Source organism: Ictidomys tridecemlineatus, chromosome 6 (genome assembly GCF_052094955.1).
Source record: "Ictidomys tridecemlineatus isolate mIctTri1 chromosome 6, mIctTri1.hap1, whole genome shotgun sequence".
NCBI lineage: Eukaryota > Metazoa > Chordata > Mammalia > Rodentia > Sciuridae > Ictidomys > Ictidomys tridecemlineatus.
The window spans coordinates 16,418,848-16,442,110 of record NC_135482.1 but is presented as its reverse complement, the minus strand read 5'-3'; the positions used below and the strand labels follow the sequence as shown (position 1 = coordinate 16,442,110).

At 39.9% G+C, this 23,263-nt stretch overlaps 1 protein-coding gene across 1 annotated transcript in view; it reads right to left on the bottom strand.

Annotated features, from left to right (window-relative positions):
* Window positions 1-23,263, bottom strand: part of LOC101973794 (putative tetratricopeptide repeat protein 41) — an 82,800-nt gene that overhangs the window by 29,476 nt on the left and 30,061 nt on the right. The window contains exons 6-9 of the mRNA XM_040279063.2: window positions 22,155-22,596; window positions 19,376-19,615; window positions 15,224-15,422; window positions 14,096-14,274 (exon numbers count right to left, since the gene is read on the bottom strand). Coding sequence (XP_040134997.2) covers window positions 14,096-14,274; window positions 15,224-15,422; window positions 19,376-19,615; window positions 22,155-22,596 — 1,060 coding nt within the window. The remainder of the gene's footprint in view (window positions 1-14,095; window positions 14,275-15,223; window positions 15,423-19,375; window positions 19,616-22,154; window positions 22,597-23,263) is intronic.

The window sequence follows — 23,263 nt, the reverse complement described above, 5'->3', positions numbered from 1 at the left end:
AGTAGGAACATTTTTCCATATATTAAATATTTTTTAAGATTTTTTAGTTGTTGATGGAACTTTATTTATTTATATGTGGTGCTGAGAATCGAACCCAGTGCCTCACACATGCTATGCAAGCACTCTACCACTGAGCCACAGCCCCAGCTCTTAAATATTCTTTAAGAATACACATATTTATAACCAGATTGTATTCCATTTTATGGATTACCATTAGTGAGTCAATTTCTCACTATCATAAAACATTATATAATGGAAAATATTGGCAAAATCTTCTCAAACATCCAAGTTTTTTTCTTTAGAATATTTTTTCAAAATAAAAGCCACAGGATATTAATATTTTTAAGGCTTTGAATACATATTGCCAAATCTCTCCAGAAAGAGTGGCCCAATATAAACTCTTACCTATAGCATGTAAAAGACCTATTTTCTCACATCTGTGCCAGTATTATTATGGGTTTTTTTTTTAATCATTGCAAAAAAAAAATCATTTACAATGTGACACCTGATAAATAGTATCCCACTGTTGTTTTAACTTGCATTTCTTTGATTACTATTAAGATAAAATATCCTAATATATTTGTTTAAATTTTATACTATTTTTTTAATCCATTCTCAGATGCCAGCAACTACAAGATGCATCCCTATTTCAGAAATGTTGTTAAACCTACATCTTAGAACCAATTAAGTGTAGTATTTTTATTTTTAATGAATCCGTGATGCCAGTAGCCACTTATGAGCAACTTCCAAGAACCAGGCACTGTCCTGAGTACAGAGACAAAAGATGAGCTCAATCAGACCTAGTCCCTGACTCTTGGGCTGTCAGAATAATAAGGGAGGCAGTTCATCCAGTAATCTTATAAATGAATATAAAATTAAAACTATGAATATAACCATAAAAGAGGTGATGATACAAATGTAAGGAGGTTTCTCTATATAAGTGACATTGAACTGAAAGTTAAATAAAGAATAGGAGATTCTGAGGCAAAAAGGTTGCAGAACAAAATATGCAAAGATTCCAGAACAGCAAAGAGTAGGGAGCCAAGAGAACTGAAAGGAGGAGACAGAAGAGCAGAGAGAGCAAGGGTGTTTGGGTCAAGAGAAGAATGGAGGCAAAGTAGGTACTGACTCTGTGTTGGGATGTAACAATAGACAAGACAGGCAGGATCCTGTTCCCAAGAACTCATATTCTGGTGGGTGGAAGGTCTGGAACAGGGGACAGAAAGCAGAGTTAGACAATTAAAAGAAAAGAAATATCAGGTAGCAGAAAAAGCTATGCAGAGAATTAAAACAAATTAACACGATAAAGAATGACTGAATATAGCATTCATTGAGGAAGTAACTCTTCAGCTGAGATCTGCATAACCAAAAAGAACTGGCACCACAATTATCAATAGAAAGAACATTCTTGGCATAGGGAACAGCTTGGACTAAAGTCCAAAGGCAGAAATACTTTAAGGACAGAAAGAAGGCCAGTGTGTCTGACTGAAGAGGTCAAGAGGATGAATCCTATAAGATAATGCTCCCCAGGCATAGAGGGGCCCAAGTATATTAGGCATTAGGGTAGGCTGAAGAGTTTTATTTTAAATGCTATAGCAAGCCATTGGAGTGGTCCTAATCTGGGAAATGAGATGATCAGGTTTACTTTCTTAAATTTTCATTCTGACTACCTCGTAGACAATGGACTTTAGGAACAAAAGCTAAAGTAGGAAGTCCAGTAATGGGGTTGTTACACTAGGACAGGTAGAGATGATAACAATGATGGGCTCACCAGAGTGGCGTCAGTGAAAAGTTGAAGCTGGGATATTCTCACTCACCACTCTTATTCGACATTGCACTAGGAATTCCAGCTACTGCCATAAGACAAGAAAAGGAAATAAAAGATATACATATTGAGAAGGAAAAAAAAATAAAAACAGACTTTGTGGGCTGGGGTTGTGGCTCAGTGGTGACGTGCATGGGGCACTGGGTTCGATTCTCAGCACTACATACAAATTATTTTTAAAAATAAATAAATAAAGGTCCATCAACAACTAAAAAATATTTAAAAATAAAAACAGACTTTGCTCACAAGTGGTATATATAATTATCTATAGAAAATCCCAAAGAGGGGGATCCAAGATGGGGGAATCAATGGAGGCTGCATTACTTGTCGCTCTGTGACCTGGGATTCAAGCAGTGGGAATACTATTTCTCTGCAAGTTATTAGAGGACACCTGACAGCTGCTCCCATGCAGGAATCCCAGCTGCTCGCCCATGCAGGACCCTGGTAGCCATACTGAGCAGGACCCCCAGCATCAGTGTCTGTGCAGGACCCCCCAGCTACCACTCCCTTGTAGACTCCCAACTACCAACGTGGGGCTCCCCTAGTTGCCTCCATCTTGGGAATCTGCAACCACTGCCACAGTCCCTTCCACATGGTAGCCTGCTCCTGGGGACACCAGACAGGGTCTGGAGACAGCTACGTGACACAGAGCAACGCTACATGCCACTGAGTTTCATCTCCAAACACACCACCCAATGCCATTGCTGGGCTGACCCTACATCCCATCTCTGAAAGCAGCCACCTCCATCTTGGGACACCTTTGTTGCCATCTTGGGTTATCCTCGCTACCTCCATCATTGACTTTATTTGGGGCAACTCCCAGCTTGGGACACCAGTTGAAGCCTAGAAGCAATATCAAGGTACCCATAGCCCCCAACTCTCCACTCTCCCTGCAGCCACTAACCCAGCTCAGCACTTATAGCTATGTGGCCACTCTGTAGCTCCCAAAGCCTGGCCCTGAACTGCCTGATACAAAACAGCTCTCCGCACAGCAGGTGCACAGCCCCCAGAGCACAGCCCACAGATTCATGAGAGAGAGGTTCCTGATTGGGAAGTAGAAAGGGAGGGGTGAGTGGGACACAGTTTAGAGACTAAATTGGAGACCAAGATTGTGAGGTCTGCAGGCAATATAAGGGGATAAGACCAGGTGCCCACATCACACAAGCGGGACCCAAAGGAGATCCCTGGGGTGCAGTCTCCCATGGGGGACCAGCAAGTGCTATACCCCACCTCCAGCTCCATCCCCAAGACAAACCCTCCACCCTAATAGCCTTCACCATCCTGAGGTAGGGATACCAGCAAACCACAGACAACCCCACCTACTGGATGATAAGGGGAGCAGGAAAGATACTAAACTCCAACAAAACAATCCTTTAATCTTCCTTTGAGATTTTTTTCTTTTTTTCTTTCTTTTTTCTTTATCTTTTTTTCTCTCTCTCTCTTTTCCCACCCTCATATCCCCAACATTTGTGAAACCAAGTACTTTCCATGCATTAGGCTACTGAGGACTGGGATTTCTGAATAGTATGTTACAGTTGTGTTGTATATTCTTTTTAATTTTTACATTTTTTTTTCTTAATTTTTATGTTTGTTTGTTTTTTGTACTCTATTGTCTTCCTACTTACTTGACTCCCCAAAATCTCTTTCCCTCTTTTCTCCTGCTACTAGCCAACATTTTTCGATTCCTTCCTCACTCTTCCTAAGATCCAATAACTCTATATCCTCACCTCCTACCTCCTTAACATCTCATCCTACAGTCCACCCCCAGTTCTCTCTTTGTCCACCATCAGAAACTGTAGACCCCAGGCCGGGGTCGTGACTCAGTAGTAGAATGCTCACCTGGCACATGTGAGGCCCTGGGTTCAATCCTCAGCATCACATAAAAAAATAAGCAAACAAATAAAGGTATTGTGTCCAACTACAACTAAAAAATAAATATTTTTTTAAAAAAAGAAACTGTAGACCCTTTTGCAAACCTACTATTTATACTGTAGATAATAATTGAACTCACCATTTCTGTCTATTGTGGCAAAACTGTAAACGTCTTAATAGAGTTATTTAGTTTAAAGCTGTACATGGTTTGTATTGGGATTTGTTTATATTGATTTCCCCCTTAAAGAAGGGGTATTGGAACCCTTCAGGGACACTATAAGTCAATAGGGTAAAAACTATAACACCTCATCCACACTGATAGAAGGGAAGACACATGAACAACATGAAAAAACAAGGGAAGAAAGTGCCCCAAACAAACCAAGATACATTATTAGATCCATGGGCAGCATAGCAGAAGAAATGTCAGAGGAGGCATTCAGGATGTACATAATTAAAATGTTTTGTGAATTAGTGGATGATATAAGAGAGAAAACACAGGCAGCAAAAGATCATTTTGATAAAGAACTACATAAGTAGATACAGGAAGCAAAAGATTACTTCAATAAAGAGATTCTGAAAGAAAAAGAAAAAACAGAAATCCTTAAATGCAGGAATCAATAAACCAAATTCAAAACTCAATAGAAAGCATCTCTAACAGACAAAACCTCAGACAATGAAGACAAAAATATATAATCTTGAAAATATATAATCTAATAAAAGAATCTAATATAAAATAAAATAATCTTCACTGTTGACTACATAGTAAAGATAGTAAGAAACCATGAGTAGAACATCCAAAGATTATGGGCTAACATGAAGAGACCAAACTTAAGAATTACTGGGACAGAGGAAGGCATAGAGTTACAAACCAAAGGAATGAACAATCTATTCAATGAAATGATATCAGAAAATTGCCCAAATCTGAAGAATGAATTGGAAAATCATATACAAGAGGCTTACAGGACACCAAATGTAGAAAATCACAATACAGCTACACCAGGGCATATTATAATGAAAATGCCCAGCATACAGAACAAGGAAAGAATGTTAAAAGCCACAAGAGAAAGTAATCAGATTACATATAGGGGAAAATCAGTTAGGATCTCTTAAGATTTCTCAACCCAGACCCTCAAAGCTAGAAAATCTTGGAAAAGCATATACCAAGTTCTGAAAGGAAATGGATGCCAACCAAGAATCTTATATCCAGAAAAATTAAGCTTCAGATTTGATAATGAAATAAGAACCTTCCATGATAAACAAAAGTTTAAGAAGTTAAAAGAGGACTGGGGATGTGGCTCAAGCGGTAGCGCGCTTGCCTGGCATGTGTGCGGCCCGGGTTCTATCATCAGCACCACATGCAAAACAAAGATGTTGTGTCCGTCGAATACTAAAAAATAAATATTAAAACTCTCGCTCTCTCTCCCTCTCTCTTTAAAAAAAAAAAGAAAAAAAGAAGTTAAAAGAATTTACAATGAGGGGCTGGGGATGTGGCTCAAGCGGTAGCGCGCTCGCCTAGCATGCGTGCAGCCCGGGTTCGATCCTCAGCAGCACCACATACCAACAAAGATGTTGTGTCCGCCGAGAACTAAGAAAAAATAAAAAATAAATGTTAAAAAAAAAAAAAAGAATTTACAATGAGAAAGCCTGCACTACAGAACATCCTTAGCAAAATATTCTATGTGGAGGAAATGAAAAACAATGAAAGTCATCAAAGGGAGGTATTACACTAAAGGAAAAATCAATCAAAGGAGAAACCAAGTCAAGTTAAAAACCAAAAATTACTGGGAATACAAACCATGTCTCAATAATAACCCTGAATGTTAATGGCCTAAACTCACCAAACGACAAAGACTGGCAGATTAGATTTTTTTAGTGAGGTAACTTTTTTTCCCATAGCTTTATTATTCATTTACTTTTTACATGTGTGCTAGGCAACCCCTCTACCACTGAGCCACAAGCCCAGCTTGGCAGATTGGATTTTTTTAAAAGACCCAACAATATGCTGCCTACAAGAGACTCATCTCATAGGAAAAGACATCCATAGACTGAAGGTGAAAGGTTGGGAAAAAACGTACCACTCACATGGACTGCATAAACAAGCAGGGGTTTCCATCCTCATATCAAATAAAGTAGACTTCAAACCAAAGTTAGTCAAAGGGGATAAAGAGGGTCATTTCCTACTGCTTAAGAGAAGCGTACATCAACAAGACATAACAATTATAAATACATATGCCCCAAACAATAGAGCATCTATATTCATCAAACAAACTCTTCTCAATTTCAAGAGTCAAATAGACCACAATATAATAGTACTGGGTGACTTTAACACACCTCTTTCATCACTGGATAGGTCTCCCAAACAAAACCTAAAGAAAGATACTATAGAAATCAAAAATACAATCAGTAATTTAGACTTAACATATATAGAATATTTCATTTATCAATAAGTAAATACACTTTCTTCTCAGCAACACCTGGATCTTTCTCTAAAACAGACCATAAATTATGCCACAAAGCCAACTCTTAGCAAATACAAAAAAATAAAAAATAAAAATACTACCCTGCATTCTATTTAGATCATAATGGAATAAAATTAAAAATCAATGATAAAATGAAAAATAGAAGTTACTCCAACACCTGGAGACTAAATAATATGTTATTGAATGAACAATGGATTGCAGAAAACATCAGAGAAGAGATTTAAAAATTCTTAGGGTGCTAGGAGCCACAGCAAAGTATTATGATGCATGGCACCTTTGGTTAAGGTGACTGCCAGCTAGCCATTGAGATGATATGATTATGTTAAGATTTACATTCATATGGAAATTGGACTCCTGCTGTTCACCTCGGCCTGCTATGGGACTCATGTTACGGGACTCCGGGAGAGTTCCCATTGGTTGGGGAAGGATAGTAGGTGGGAATTCGGGGGAGGTCCGGGCCCCCGGTTCCGGTAGACGCACACATGTGTGTGGACCAGCTTGCTAGGCGGGCGCGCACGGGGCATTGGCAGCCTTTTTAAAAATAAAGTTTTGTTCCTGCTTGAGTGGCTTGTGATTCTGTGCCCAGCCTGGTTACAGCATTAGGGGGCTAGGGTTGTGGCTCAGCAGTAGAATGCTCACCTAGCACGTGAGAGGTGATGGGTTCAATCCTCAGTGCCACATAAAAATTAAAAATAAAATAAAGGTATTGTGTCCAACTACAACTAAAAAAAATATATTAAAAGAAAAAAATTCTTAGAGATAAATGAGAACACTGATACAACATATCAAAATCTCTGGGACACCATGAAGGCAGTACTAAGAGGAAAGTTCATTTCTTGGAGTTTTCCTCCTTAAAAGAAGAAAAAGTCAACAAATAAATGACCAACATTACATCTCAAGGCCCTAGAAATAGAACAAATCAACACCAAAAGTAGTAAAAGACAAGAAATAATTAAAATCAGAGCTGAAATCAATGAAATTGAAACAAAATAAATAAATGAAAAAAATAACAAAACAAAAGTTGATTCTTAAAAAAATAAATAAAATTGATAAACTCTTAGCAACATTAACAAAGAGAAGGAAAGAAAAAACTCAAATTACTAAAAAGGGAATGTAATGATAGACAATACAGAATGCAGAAGAATAATTAGAAACTATTTTGAAAATTTGTACTCTAATAAAATAGAAAATATTGAAGACATCAACAAATTTCTAGAGTCATATGATTTACCCAAACAGAATCAGGATGTTATACACAAGTTAAACAGACCAATTTCAAGCAATGAAATAGAAGATACCATCAAAACAAAATTCCAGGACCAGTCAGATTCACAGCTGAGTTCTATAAGACCTTCAAAGAAGAACTAATACCAATATTCCTCAAATTATTCCATGAAATAGAAAAAGAGAGAACAATTCCAAACTCATTCTATGATGCTAATGTCACACTGATTCCAAAACCAGACAAAGACACATCAAGGAAAGAAAATTTCAGACCAATATCTCTAATGAACATAGATGCAAAAATTCTCAATAAAATTCTGGCAAATCAAATACAAAAAAATATTAAAAAGATAGTGCACCATGATCAAGTGGGGTTCATCCCAGGGATGCAAGTTTGGTTCAATATATGGAAATTAATAAATGTAATTCATCACATCAATAGTTAAATAAAGATAATAATCATATGATCATCTCAATAGATGCAGAAAAAAGCATTTGACAAAATACAGTAACACTTCATGTTCAAAACACTAAAAAAACTAGGGATAATAGGAACATATCTCAACATTGTAAAAGGTATCTATGCTAAGCCCAAGGACAACATCATTCTAAATGGAGAAAAATTAAAAGCATTCCCTCTAAATATTGGAACAAGACAGGGATGCCCTCTTTCACCACTCCTATTTAACACAGTTCTTGAAACTCTAACCAGAGGAATTAGCCAGATGAAAGAAATTAAAGGGATACAAATAAGAAAAGAAGAACTGAAACTATCACTATTTGCCAATGACATGATTCTATACCTAGAGGATTTGAAAAATTCCACCAGAAAACTTCTAGAACTAATAAATGAATTCAGCAAAGTAGCAGGATATAAAATCAACACCCATAAATCAAATGCATTTCTGTACATCAATGACAAATCTTCTGAAAGAGAAATTAGGAAAACAGCCTCAAGAACTAAAAAATTCTTGGGAATCAACTTAACAAAAGAGGTAAAATACCTCTGCAATAAAAGCTACAGAACACTAAAGAAAGAAATTAAAGAAGACCTTAGAAGATGGAAAGATCTTCCCTGTTCTTGGATAGGCAGAATTAATATTGTCAAATTGGCCATACTGGGCTGGGGTTTTGGCTCAGTGGTAGAGCACCTACCTGCCTAGCATGTATGAGAACTAGGTTCGATTCTCAGCATCACATATAAATAAATAAAATAAAAGTCCACTGACAACTAAGAAAAATTTTTTTAAATGTCCATACTATCAAAAGCACCTTACAGATTTAATGTAATTACAATCAAAATCCCAATGACATTTCTCATAGAAATAGAAAAAGCAATCGTAAAACTCATCTGGAAAAATAAGAGACCCAGAATAGGTAAGCAATCCTTAGCAGGAAGAGTGAAGTAGGTGGCATCCCAATAAATTATACTACAAACCTATAGTAATAAAATGGCATAGTATTGGCACCAAATCAGACTTGTAGACCAATGGTACAGAATAGAGGACACAGAGACAAACCCACATAAATACAGTTATATCATACTAGATGATAAAGGTACCAAAAACATATTGGAGAAAAGATAGCCTCTTCAACAAATGGTACTGGGGAAACTGGAAATCCATATGCAGCAAAATTAAATTAAACCCCTATCTTTCACCATGCACAAAACTCAACTCAAAGTGGTTCAAGGACCTAGGAATTAGACCAGAGACCTCACGTCTAATAGAAGAAAAAATAGGCCCAAATCTTCATTATGTCGGATTGGGCCCCTACTTCCTCAACAAGACTCCTAAAGCACAAGAAATAAAATCAAGAATCAATAAATGGGATGGATTCAAACTAAAAAGCTTCTTCTTAGCAAAAGAAACAGTGAGATGAATAGAGAGCCTAGAGAATAGGAGCAATTTTTTACCACACACATGTCAGATAGAGTACTATCTTCAGCATAAAGAACTCAAAAAACTTTACAACAAAAAACAAATAACCCAATCATTAAATGGGCTAAGGAACTGAACAAACACTTCTTAGAAGAATATATATAATTGGTCAACAAATATATGAAAAAATGTTCAACAATAAGAGAAATGCAAATCAAAATAACTCTAAGGGGCTGGGATTGTGACTCAGTAGAAGAGCACTTGCCTCATATCTATGAGGCACTGGGTTCAATCCTCAGCACTACATAAAAATAAATAAAATAAAGGTATTGTGTCCATCTACAATTAAAAAATTATTTAAAAAAAAACTACTACTCATCTCACTCCAGTCAGAATGGCAGTTATTAAGAATACAAGCAACAATAAGTGTTGATGAGGATGTGGGGGAAAGGCACACTCTTATATTGCTGGTAGGACTGCAAATTGGTGCAGCCAATCTGGAAAGCAGTATGGAGATTCCTTGGAAACTTGGAATGGAACTATCATTTGACCCAGCTATCCCACTCCTCAGTCTATACTCATAGGACTTAAAAATAGTATACTACAGGGACACAGCTGCATTAATGTTTATAACAGCTCAATTCACAATAGCGAAATTATGGAACTAACCTAGATGCCCTTCAGAGATAAATGGATGAAGAAACTGTGGTATATATACACAATGGAATATTACTCAGCATTAAAAGAGAATAAAATCATGGCACCACATAAAAATCAAATAAAGATGTTGTGTCCACCAAAAACTAAAAAAAAAAAAATATTAAAAAATTCTCTTTCTCTTAAAAAAAAATGCAAAATGATAACCGCCCCTTTGGAAGATGGTTGACAGTTTCTTACACATTAACTCTGCATCTTAGAAATATCAATCTTTTACCTATTGTTATATGTTATAAATATTATACGTTATAAATATTTTTCCTAGCTGCTCACTTGCTTTCTATATGTATTTCTGATTTTCTAAGTTGTCTTATTGGTGGTGTTTTGCTTTCTTTCACGTACAAAAATTTTATGTGTCTGATTAGATAGATTTGTCAATTATGTTCTCCTTCATGATTTATTCTGTTGCGTTCTTGCTTAGGCTTACCTATATTTTCTTGTAATTTTTAAATATAGTTTCATTTTCTTACATTTAACTAATCCTTTCTGGAAATTATTTTAGTGTGATGTTTCAGAAAGGTAAGCTTTTTACCCAATAACTAACCATTACCATTGTACTACTTTTCCAGCGCTATTTCTTTCCATAAATAGAAACAGATTATGAGAAGGTTCTCTCACTTCCTGAGTTCTACCTATACCTGAGCATCTGAGCATCTATGTTGTTCCACAGAGCGGTCTCATTTTGTTCATGATGATATTTTTAAAATTATTATAGCTGCATAATACATTCAAATAACCTGACATTCAAAGTACCCTAATTATTTCACTCTTCTCTCACATATAATTTCTTCAACAACTTCTGCAATCATTCTGAGAATTTACAAATACTTGAATCCATTGAGATTTCACTTAGAATTCTTTATGTCAAAATTGGGGAAGAATTGATAGCTTTACATGAGTTGGCCCATCCAAGAAAATGGAATATCTCCCTCCATACTGTAGTCCTATTTTCTATAATTTTGAAGCTTTTAAAAAATAAAATAAAGATCCTCTACATTTCTTGTTAAATTTATTCTCAGATATTTCATATTTTCTATTCATTGCAAATTGAGTCATTTGCTCTTTTTTTTTTTCCTGTAGCACTATTTAAATTTTAGTCAACTATTTTGTCCAATAAATCAAAAATATTTACAGGCTTCTAAAGGTAAAGAGGCCATGTTTTATACACTAATCATGAAAAACTGTTTTTCTTTTCACTGCAACCTTCTGACAAGACCTATCATGTATTTACCCTTTGTCCTCATTAGAAAGCTCCCCCCTTAATAAGATGATTGCTCCCCACCTACCACAGCTGCCACTGGCGGACAGCCAACCATCTGCCCAGATGGACCCATGCTGGTGGGAGAAACCGAAAGTCTGGAGGGTCCTTTTCAAAATTGTAGCCCTTCCCTTTTACCCACCCCAATTCTAAAATTAGCCAATCGCGGGGATTGTAACCAGAACTCCTCCAATCAGAGTGAAGGGCAGCGCTGAGTTCAGTGAGGTACCTAAGCCAGCGCCTTAGGTACCTCTAACCAGGTGCTTTGCAAGCCCTCTGCTCTGTCTCGCCCACCCAGTTTTGAGAACGTGTTTGATTTTTTGCAGCACCTGCGGCATCTCGTTATTTCTAACGCTGGGATGCATCCTTCTTTCCACCATGGGGCATCCTGCCTCCAAGAACCTCTGTCACTCGCTTGCACATGCCACATCTATTCTTAGTCTGTCTCTTCCTGTCTTTGGCACTGTCCAAAAAAAGCAGCTGCAGTTAGAAATGGATTTTCTTCATTTCAGTGTCACCCAGGGCCCTCGGCCAAAACAAGAGCATCATGCCACAGAAAATCTATAGACAATAAACCAAGTCTTGAAGTTGCCCTCTAGTTTCAAAGCCCTTCCCCTTGGTCATCCATCAGACACGCAACTTTGCAGGATGCGTCCCTCAAGAAGGAGCAAACCCCGCCACTGAGTAATGGGTCTAGAAGCCGCTGAGAAGTGAGTGCCAGACTCCAAAGGCACATTGTTTCCAGTCAATCTAAAAGTTGGGCTTATAATTCACCTCCAGCCACCAGGGAGAGCCAAACTCCACGGCCTGAGGGAGAACTACAACAGCGGGGTTCTCACTCCCTCCAGCCCCCAGCAACACCACCAGGCCACCAGACACCGCCTACCACTCCCCTCCCTCCAACTCATCGCACCCTTGGAAAACTTGGATTTTTTAAAAGGCGTTTTCTTGAAGCAGGCAGGGGTCAAAAGTTTAAGTATCCTGCTTATCTCTTAGAACAACAGAAGGGGAGAATGAAGAATGAGCCCCCCAAAAGGACAATGATTCTTCATTTCCCACACAGGGAGGAAAGCCAGGCTCTGTGGTCCAGGGGACAGTCCTACAGATCCTACGAAATGCAGCTCTTTCAGCTGTGGAGCTGCCTCTTGGAAAGCCCCTCCAACCAACACTGGGATCTGGCTTTCTCTCCTGGAGCCCCTTTTTCCCCCTGGTGCATTTGGGGAAAAGGAATTTCTGTTCTGCACCCATTTCCTGCCTTTCCCTCTTCTCTGATGATTGTCCGGGCCCTTAACTCCTGCTCCCATCTCCACCCCTTTCCTCCAAAACACTTGATTGTAAGACACTCTTACTAAGAAGGTAGAGTATTTTGTAGGATTTCAACTTGGCAGAAAATAATTCAAAATGGAATATTAGACATTTAATTAATGTGATCACCCATCTTTACTTTGGGAAAGTTCTTGCTCTAAAACCTGGTTTTCCTCCTACCTCTCTAATTCTGCCTTCTCTTCTCTTGCTACACCTGCCTCTTTCTGGCCTCTCCTTCATGATCTCATTCCATGATCCAGGTATTAAAGTAGGCATTTCTCTCTGCCACTGCTCTTTCTTGAAGCCCAGTGAATACCCCTGCCTGGCTTTCTACAGTCACTCCACACTCAACATGGCTTTTGTTCCCTGAACAGCTCCTTCAAGAGTGTTTCCTGTTTGGTCAACAATGGTAATCTACCCAGTCCTTCAAGTCAGAATCACTGGCATCTTCTTTGACTTCTGTACCCAATTGTGAACAAGTCCTGTGAATTCTGTGCCCAAACCTTCCTCTGTGTCCCCATGGCTACCCTGGTCTAAGCCAGCATTGTCTCCTACCTAGGTTATTACCACTGAAGCCATGCTTGTCCCTTTTCTATTTCAACCTTTTTACAACATCCAAAGTGACCTTTTAAAACCACATCTGGGGCTGGGGTTGTGGTTCAGTGGCAGAGCGCTTGACTAGCATGTGTGAGGCTCTGGGTTTGAGTCTCAGCACCGCATGTAAATAAATAAAATAAAGGCCTGTTGACAATTAAAAAAATATTACACACACATCTGCTGTGTGTGGTGGCACACATTTGTAATCCCAGTAACTCTGGAAGCTGAGGTCAGAGGACAGCAAGTTCGAAGCCCAGCCTCTTCAACCCAAGACTCAAGTACAAAGTCAAAGAATAGTGGTCCAATTTGGATTGAGACCACCCTCGATAGTACAGTTAGTGCTGAGTAATGGAGACTGTTAATTTAAAGCTGCCATCAGTAGGCAGAGGGAATGTGGAACAAATTGGAGGGGAACTAATCTAGGTTTGCACCTATTTAATTTGAAGCATCCACTGATCACCCAGGAAAGCTGCTGATGAAGCAATAATATTAGTTTGAGGGGGTGTAGCCCCGTGGTAGAGCACTGGCCTAGCTTGTGCAAGTCCCTGGGTTCAATCTCCAGTGCCACAAAAAATAAAGTAAAACAAATGCCATATCATGAAATGGGGATGGACTCTGGAACTCCAAAAGGAGGTCAAGGTCGGAAATACAGATAATGAAGACAGGCATTAGGGGTGTGGTTGAAGTTATGAGGAAGTAGAGAGAGAAAACACTGTTAATAATAAACCCCCGGAAAAGAAGAGAAAGAAAAGCTATTTCAAATTCATCCTTTTTCCTGATTTCCTTTGGAAATTTTCTTCTTCAGAAATTGTTGGCTTACATTGCGAATAATCAGGCCTAATGAATTGACAAAAATGATGTGAGGAAATAGGAGAATAGTAACTTTTGACTACTCTATATCCCAGCAAAATGGACTACGGAAACATTGGTACTATACCTGAGAGGGTTTGTCTCCTCTTCACTTTATGGCACTGATCTGCTTTAATACTGGCCACTGACATCAAATAGGCCCTGGAAGTATTGTATCCAGCTTCTGATAAAACATTCCAGTAGTGAATGAGATACAGCCTTGTCCAGAAGCTTGAGCTTTGGATTTTTGATATAAAATCTGTGATACTTGTGACACAATGTATGGATATGAATCACTTTAGTATTCTATGCCTTGAAGGAAGCTCTTGTGTTTACCACATATCATTAATCTAGTCAAAAACAACTTAACTTACATGACTTTGGTCACCAGATAAATGAGCCTTTTGGTTATCAATAGTCAAAGCCAATTATTTGTCCAGGAGGTCCCCTCCTCCAGGAAGGCTCCCTGGCTCTACCCACCAGGCAAAGGGTCCTCCATCTTTCCTGCTTATACTCTTCACTGTGTCATTTTCAAGTAAAATATTTGCCCCTATGTATAGTGACTGAATCCACATCTTCCCCCTACTGGATGGACAGTACAGAAGGCGTGGGGCTGCAGCTTACTCACTACACCCCAGGGCAGTGTAGGAGGCAGAATGGGTGCTCAGTAGATGTTTAAAAAGACAAAAAAGGGGGCACTGGGGTTGTATTTCAGTGGTAGAGCACTTGCCTAGCATGCGAGAGGCGCTGGGTTTGATCCCCGGCACCATATAAAAACAAATAAAATAAAGGTATTGTGTCCATCTACAATAAAAAATTAAATAAAAAGACAAATAAGGGAGAAGGGGGAGGGAAGGGGAGATGAAATGTATAGGGAAAAGAAGGAGGATCTTGCAGGAGAGCTCAGCCCATCCTTATCCCTTTCCAAATCCTGTCCAGTTCTCTGGAATGCCAGTTAACTGGAGAGGATGGACAGGGAGTGAAAGGGGAAAAGAGCCTTCTGCAGAGCAAGCCAGACAGACAGACTGGAGCAACCCAGGGGACCCATCAACCCCAGAAGCTGATGCCAGATGGTGGTCCCATCCAGATGAACAAGTGGGCAGTTGAATGAATAAATGAATGCATCCTGCTCAAGGGAACCATAGGTATCTAAACAACATTAAAACAGAAAAGCCAAATGTGCGTAAACATAAAGACTAAGACTGGCAAGACTCACCTTGGGTTTGTGAGAAAGCTACACAACGCCCCCAAGCATCCGCTCATTTTCATATGCCATGGCAATTCTTGAAACACTCTCCAAAAAGTGTTCTGTTGCTGGAAGTATCTGACCAAGACTAGGTGAAAATGTGTTTTCTTGAGATTCATTGGGTTCTGACAAGCATTTGGACTGCTCTCCCTGACAGGCGTGGTTATACCTATTTTAAAATCAATTATAGTTTAATGCTTCTGAATTTTTTGTATATGTCATAGTGTAACAAAAACATGACAGCTCTGTGGCCATAATTACCAAATAAAATTCAAGGTAGCTTGAAAAAAAAAAAGATCTTCTACATCAGTCTGAATTTCTGCAAGAATTATTCATAGTTATGATCATTGGTGAGCATGTTGACTTTTTATGTTAGGTTTTCCCTCTCCCCAAAGGAAATATTTGCAACCTACTTTTCTGTTTTAAATATACACCACGATTACTGATTAAATAAGCACTTTCAAACATTCAAAGGTATGCATTAATCCATTACCTGGATCTCATGTAAGCCAAAGAGTAGCAGAGCAAATAAATGGCAAATTTGTTGTTAGAGCCAGGACTATTATATCTTCATTTCCAAAGAAAAAGTTATGATAACCTATAATGCCCAGAGATAAGCTTCTCAAAAACAGGACTTTAATTAAATTAGGGTAGCTATCCCTGAAAACTAACAAAAGAGTTTTTTACTGTTCTGCTTTGTTGGTGCTGGGGATAGAACCCAAGACCTCATGTGAGCCAGGTAATTCTACCACTAAGCCCCAGCCCAGACATATTTTTACATTTTCTGCTTGACATCTTTGTTTGCAAGATGAGTAGAACACGTGGCCAGATGGCACACCAAGCCCAGCTCTTCGATAAGGACAATAACAAAGTTTAAGTAACCATTCTGCATTTCCATTGAAAGATGTCCAGGTCACCCTGGAAGACTCTGTTCCTTTTGGTCTAAGGTGTGCAGATATGCTCAGGTGGCAAAGTGCTTAAGAGATCCACAAATGTCTGCAGTAGAATCAGAAGCTGGAGGGCTAAGCACAGGAGAAAAGGTGTGAGCCACCTGTACCTGTTCCCATGGTCATAGGACAGAAGTGGCCCTCTCCTGCTGTGTAAGGCAAAGGCATTCTGTAGGTTGTAAATTGGGAAAGTGGGGTGGGGGTGGGGGGTGAAAGAAAAAAAAAGAAGTGGGACAAATATTACCATAAGTTAAAGATTTGTAGTGTTAAATACAATGCCTAAAATTTGGGGATGGGGGTATAGCTCAGTGGCAGAGCACATGTTTAGCATACACAAAAGAAATTTTAGGGCTAAGGCTGCAGCTTAGTGGCAGAGTGTTTGCCTAGCATGGGTGAGGCACTGGGTTCAATCCTCAGTACCACAAAAACAAATAAAATAAAAAGCATCCTGTGCATCTACAACTACCAAAAGAATTTTAAATATATTTTTTAAAAAAGAAATTTAAAAAAATTTAAAAGTGGAAAATATTTTCATAAAATCCCTAATTAGAATAAATAAATTTAAAAAAACATTTTAATAAAAAAAACACTACATTTAATTTTATCTTTTTACAACATTCTCATGAGGAAGATATGAATATGAATCCACCTATGACAAATAAAGTGACTTAAAAATCAGAGAGACCAAGTGATTAGCACATGACCAGTAACTAGAGAAGCAGGATTTAGTTTCTGAATTTAGTGCTCCTCCAGATATACAGCAGGCCTCAACACGTAGGCAGCCAGGGACAGTCGTATATTCATTCAGCAAACACCTGCTGAGTGTAGCTGGAATGGTCCCAGGGGAGTCAAATGTGCTTGGAGTTGTCTAATGTAGCAGAATCATCTTCAGACCCACCGAATTCGAGATGAGGAGGCCATAGGAAGACAGTTATGAAGAGGAGGTCATAGTGGCTAATATTTCTTAAAAATTTACTATGGAAGGGGGTTTGGGTATCATAAATATATAAGGAAGATCAGTGAAATAGGAGGAGAACAAGAGGCAGGAAGGAAGGAAAAGAAGAAAAAATATAGAATGAATTTAACAAAATCATGTTATATGCATCTATAAATGTACCAAAGGGAGTATCACCGTTATGTGTATGAAGAAAGTACCAATCAAAAATAAATTGAAGAAAGAGCGAAAGAAAGATCAGTAGAGGAGGGAGAACAGGGGCAGGGAAGAGGGGAGGAAAATGAAGATACAGGGGCTTGAATCAAATTCCTTGCATGTATGATTTTGTCAAAATGAATCCAACTACTATGTATAATTATAATGATCTAATTTTAAAAAGAATTTACTATGGATCAGGCACTGTTCTAAGTATTTTACGTGAATTAATTCATTGAATGCTTACAAGTAAAAATCCTATGAGATAGATACATGTATTTGGTAAATGTGAAACGTGGGACACAGGGTGGCCAAGGTCACCCAACTGGCAAGCAAGAATGCCAGGTCTCACCACTAATCTGGCATCAGGATCCCACTGTCAACCATTATGACATATTGATTCCCTCCACTCAAAAGCGGCAGAAAAAAATGGACTTCACAGACGGGATTTTGGGGAGCTCTTATGAGGTACAAGGTTACAAGAAGAAATGGAAGAGGCTCTTTCCAGGAAGAGTTCCCTAAGAGCCTGAGAAAGGCAGGTTTCTGGAGAGAAAGGCATCAGTGGTGCTCAAACCTCCCAGGAGTCACTCACCCAAAGGTCTACTCGGGCACCTCGAGATCTGCTTGCTTTGGGATAAAAAAAGGGGCGGGACTCTTGTCGTGTGGTCTGTTCATTTTTTACAGTGTCCTCTGCCCCGGGGGCGGGCAGTTGTGAGGCACCCACATGCACAAGGGGAATCAGAAGAGACCACAGCAGCCAGCAGATGCACAGGAGCCACGGCTGGTGGACTCCTAGGGACACCTGGAACAGGAGGGGACTTTCCAGCTGGTGGGAAGTACCATTGTCAGGGCTGAGCCTCATCTGGGGATGTTCTGGTTGCATGAGAAATAAGTGAGGTGAAGTACTGAAGTGCCTGGTATAGTAACGGCACTGAGAAGAAACCACCATACAGCAAAGGGTGGAAGAATTGCCACGAATCTAAGAGCAACCTCATTGCTAGGCCTGCCCTCTGCTCTGCATCACAGAGCTGGAGTACTGGCAGAAGTGACTGCAATATGAGGCAGATGAGATAGAAAATAGAATTTATATCTTAAAAATGTAAGTAAAGGGCTGGGATTGTGGCTCCAGAGATAGAGCACTCACTTGGCATGAGTGAGGCACTGGGTTCCTTCCTCAGTACCACATAAAAGTAAAGTGGATACATTATCCACCTATAACTAAAAAATAAATATGTTTTTAAATGTAAGTAAAAAAGAATATAGTTAGAAGAAATTTGCACAGGGCTTGGAATCCTCCCAGAGGCTGAGATTTAAAGATTTTTCAAGTTGTCAGACTTGAAGTTCTGGGAAAGTCTCACCCAGGGCTCTGCTTCTAAGCCAGTGTGTATGTGATTGGCAGTTTCTTGGATGCAGACCTGCAGTTCTTTTCAGAAGGGATAAGAATTTGGTTTTAGAGTTAGGACAGAGGCTAATTCCTACCTATATCTATTTCCCTCATTTTTTGTTAGTGAAAGAACCTTGCCTTGGTTTAGGACAGCAGTGCACCAGTTGAATCCCCAGCTTCCCTCATGTCCAGATGTGGCCAAGTAATCAAGTTCTAGGTTAAAGAGGCATAGTGGAAATGTCCGTGTGAAACTTATAGGAAAGCTTCTTATAAGCTTCTTTCTCTCTTTGTCCTTCCTATTGTTTGTAATGTGATGGCTGGTGCTCCAGCGGCCATGAGCACAAGGTGATCTTGAGAATATAAGCCAATGTAGTGAATCAGGGATACATAAGGAGGTGGGTCCCAGTGACTCTCTGAAGCCAACAGAGTAGCCCAGGACTGCCTGCCTCCAGAAGTTTACTATCTGCCAGAAAAAAACCTGGGGCATCTGGCCAGAGTCAAGTCTCAGAGAATGTATATAATCATTGTCATGCATTTTTATGGCCTCCATTTCCAATTGAGAAAGCCCACTACAAGCTTTCTCTTGGATGCATCTCCTACTTCCTTTTAACCAGCAGGTATTTTCACAGATTCAGCCTTACCAAGCAGCTTGCTCTCCACAGCACTTCGCAAGGACTGGTGTCGGAAGTAGAGGACACCATTCGGCTTCTCCTGGACCCACTGTTTAGTGGCATTGCGGAAAGCAGCCCAGTGCACTGTGGTCACTTTGTAATTATTCCTGTAGCCCAGTGTGTCCAAAACCTGGAGTAGCTCATCCTCAGCCATGCCACAATTCGAGATGCACAGTAAGCACAGAGCATCGGCCACCCAGCCATCCAGCCCTGTGCGGACAACACAATGACAAGGACGACAAGTCAGAGCAAGCACCAGCCGTGCAGCAGGCTAAACTTTGTTGTTGTTCTGGGCACTGAACTCAGGAGCACTTTACCATTAAGCTACATCCCCAGACCCTTTTATTTTTTATTTTGAGACAGGATCTCACTAGATTGCTTAGGGCCAAGTTCAGTTGCTGAGGCTGGCCTCAAACTTTTGATCTTCCTGCCTCAGGCTCCCAAGTCACTGGGATTACAGGTGTGTACCACCATGCCTAAATGTTTTATGATTATTCAACTTCTTTCTTTCACTCACTCTGTAGGTAAATACTGGAAAGGCCATTGTTTAATAAATGAGAAAAATGGAGTCCAGACAAGTTAAATAACTTCCCCAAGGTGACACAAAAGTAACAGGAATTTGGACCCAGACAGTCTGGCTCTAGAGCCCATACTGTTACCCATTAAGTTATCATTTATTCGTCCCAACTAACACACCCTGAGCTGTGATGTGAACTGGCAAGCCTGCCAATCATCACACGGAGCTTTTCTGCGAGTAGTCTTCGCCAAGGCGAATTTGCCCCGTGGGTGGAGGTGGCTTTGCTGTAAGACTGCCCTCCTGCCACCTGTTCCCAGGCACCCCTTGAGGCAGCCCTTCATTACCCACTGACCTTACATTTTTATCCTCTGGGTGGATTCCCTGCTGCCTTTATGATCTACCAACTATAAGGAGATCAGCCCTCTGGGAAACATGGCAATATGGTCCACCATTCTGAATGCATTTCCTATGCTAGGACTGAGGAATGAGCCCAAATTTCAGTCTTCAAGTGAAGGCAGAGCAGGTCAGCCCCTACCGCAGAAGCTTCCCGCGGTTGGCCCAGCTTGGTCCAGCTCTTTGGTTCCTGTGGCGCAGCTCAGAGGGAGTTGCTGCACAATGCTGGGGACAGAGCATTCCCTCAGGGGAAGAGACCTGGACTTTCCTACCCAATCCTGGGGATTCAGGGTAGCACAGCATGGGCCATTTGGCTTGAGTGACTTCCAGGGGCACAATGATCTTGTTTCTCCCTCCTTGGAGATGGGAAAGGGAAAAAACAACAAGAAATCATTTCTCTTTATAGAAATGCAGACTCCAAGGTGAAAAATGTGACAAGACATATATTACAGTACTCATCAATGTGTCCTTCATTCCAAACATTTCCGCTTCTCTCTACACCCCCACCTCCTCCACCCTGCTCCATTTTAAGTTCATTGCCCTGAAGAGAAGCCTGTTATAGCAGAAACAAAGAGAGGAAACAAGTTTCACAATAGACTTTTGAAGCCCACAACAGAGACAATGGCTTGAGAGAATAAACTGATCCTCAAGAGCCTGATTGTTGAATATCATCAAACAAATTCCTGACAAACTGTTGGAATAAACTGTTAACACAAAAGACAGATTCAACTACAGGATGGTCTAACAAGGACATTTTTCCTATATAGGAAGAAGAGATCTTTGTGGAACTTTAAAAGGTATAGGAGAGGATCAGAGACCAAAACAAGACTCAAAAAGGGTGTGTACCAGGTCTGAGGAGGGGGGCCCTCCCTGTGAGCAGGGGACAGCAAAGCTAGAACAATCCTAGAGCAGATGGGAACAGCCAGCCAAGCCCAAAATGGAAATACAGCAATGTCTGTGGGTCATCTGGGACTGTGGCCACCTTGGCAGAAGACTGCAGGGACAGATGACAACCAAGGACACTCATGGCCCTCAGATATCAGTTCAACCTAACAGAGCCACAGGAAGCCCACAAATCCTCGCCTGACTGAAAAACATAATCCTGAATTGACTAAAAACAAATGAAATTGATAAAATTAATCTGAATTGACTAGATTAGGTTTGTGCCATAAATAGGACGATGTAATCAAGAGAGGTTAAACTGAGTTATAGAAATAATCAAATTATATTTCTCAGACCCCTGAAAAGTTTGACTGAAATTTGTAGCTAAATTCTCCTTACTGACAACACGATGCTCACTAGATAGAGTTGCCAAACTTAGTGATAAAAATACTAGATTTCTATTTAAATTTGAATTTCAGATAAACAACCAACTAATTTTTAGTACAAGTATACTCCATACAACTTCTATATGGGCTATAAACTGAGACTTTTAACTCAGAATTATAATAGAGAATTATAACTAGATAAGAGTTGCCAAATTTAGCAATAAAAATACCAGATGCCTATTTAAATTTGAATTTCAGATAAACAACAAACTAATTTTAGTGTAAGTATGCCCTATACAAGTGTAATATATTTGTAATATACTTAGAAACTGAGAATTATTTGCAGCTTATCTATAATCCAATTAATGTTTAGTATAAATATGCCCCATGAAATATCTGGGACATACTTCTACTAAAAGATTATTTTTTATGGGTCTGAAATTCAAGTTTAACTGGGCCTCCTGTATTTTCCTCGCCAACGCCATGCCTAGACTCACCCCAGAGGTGGCGCTTGCCTCACAGCTTTCTCCCCATGAACACCCACCAAGCTGTCTACACTAGCCAGGCCTACCTTCTTCTGAAGTCCCATTGTCTGGTTTTGCCTTTTTTTGTTTAATAGTCCAACTATAGTCTTCAGTCCAGCGTTTCAGAATCAACTCCCAGAACTCCTGCAGAGAGGCCACCTCCAGGTACTCCTTGAGACACTGAAGCTCACTGCGGTAGATTCTACATTCTTTCAGCTCATTGGCCAGGACTGTGAGTTTCAAAGGACTCAGGCTTGGTTTTTTCTTCAAAGCGAGTCTGCTATGTAGGGAGGGGTCTTGGCCTGGGGTGAATAGGTGCTGTCTGAAGATGCTGAGCCTTGTGTCTTCATCTCCAACGCTGGTGAGTTCCACAATCTTCACGTCTGCCCGGGCACATAGCAACTTGCAGGACAGGCTGGAGGAGACAGTGCTCAGGATGAACTTGCAATGAGGAGGGAGAGAGTGGGGCAGCCAGGAGAAATCTTTGGCCTGATGGAGAGAGTCAGAGAGATGTAAAGCTTGAAAGTACACAGAGTAACATAGGGTAAGGTTGACATTAGAGTTATTAATCGTAAATAGTAAACAAGTTGGTGGTAATAAAATACCAAGGCACCCTCAATACAACTATACTTGACTGATTTGCCTACTTGTTAAGAATTTGATAGTGCAAAAGTGAACCCTAAAAACAGTTCTTATAAACAAGCAACTAAATAAAATCACACACCTCTAAAAATTGACCTACAGTGACTAGAGGAGCCCTGAGAGAGTACGTGAACGATTCAATTGGAAAAGACATGTGTGAAGCTGAAGAATTGTCACTCGTGCAAAATGGCTTTATTTGGGATCTTTTCTTGATTCCATTAACAGCCTTTCCCACTCCTTTGCCTAGTAATAGGATCTATCACATATTATGTGCTTCCCCCAGAGCCTGGCATGGGGCTGAGTGTGCTTTGGGTACTGATTGTGCCACATTTTAGGATGTTCTCACATTTTTCAAGGTCTTTCAGACCCAGGGAGACACTGTCTTTCTCAAAGCCAGCTACTTCCACAGGGTAGTATACAGCTTATCTGGAACATACCTTTCATATGCAGACCACAGATCCAAGGGTGGGCCCAACCCTCCTTTTTTTTTTTTTTTTTTTTTTTTTTTGGTACT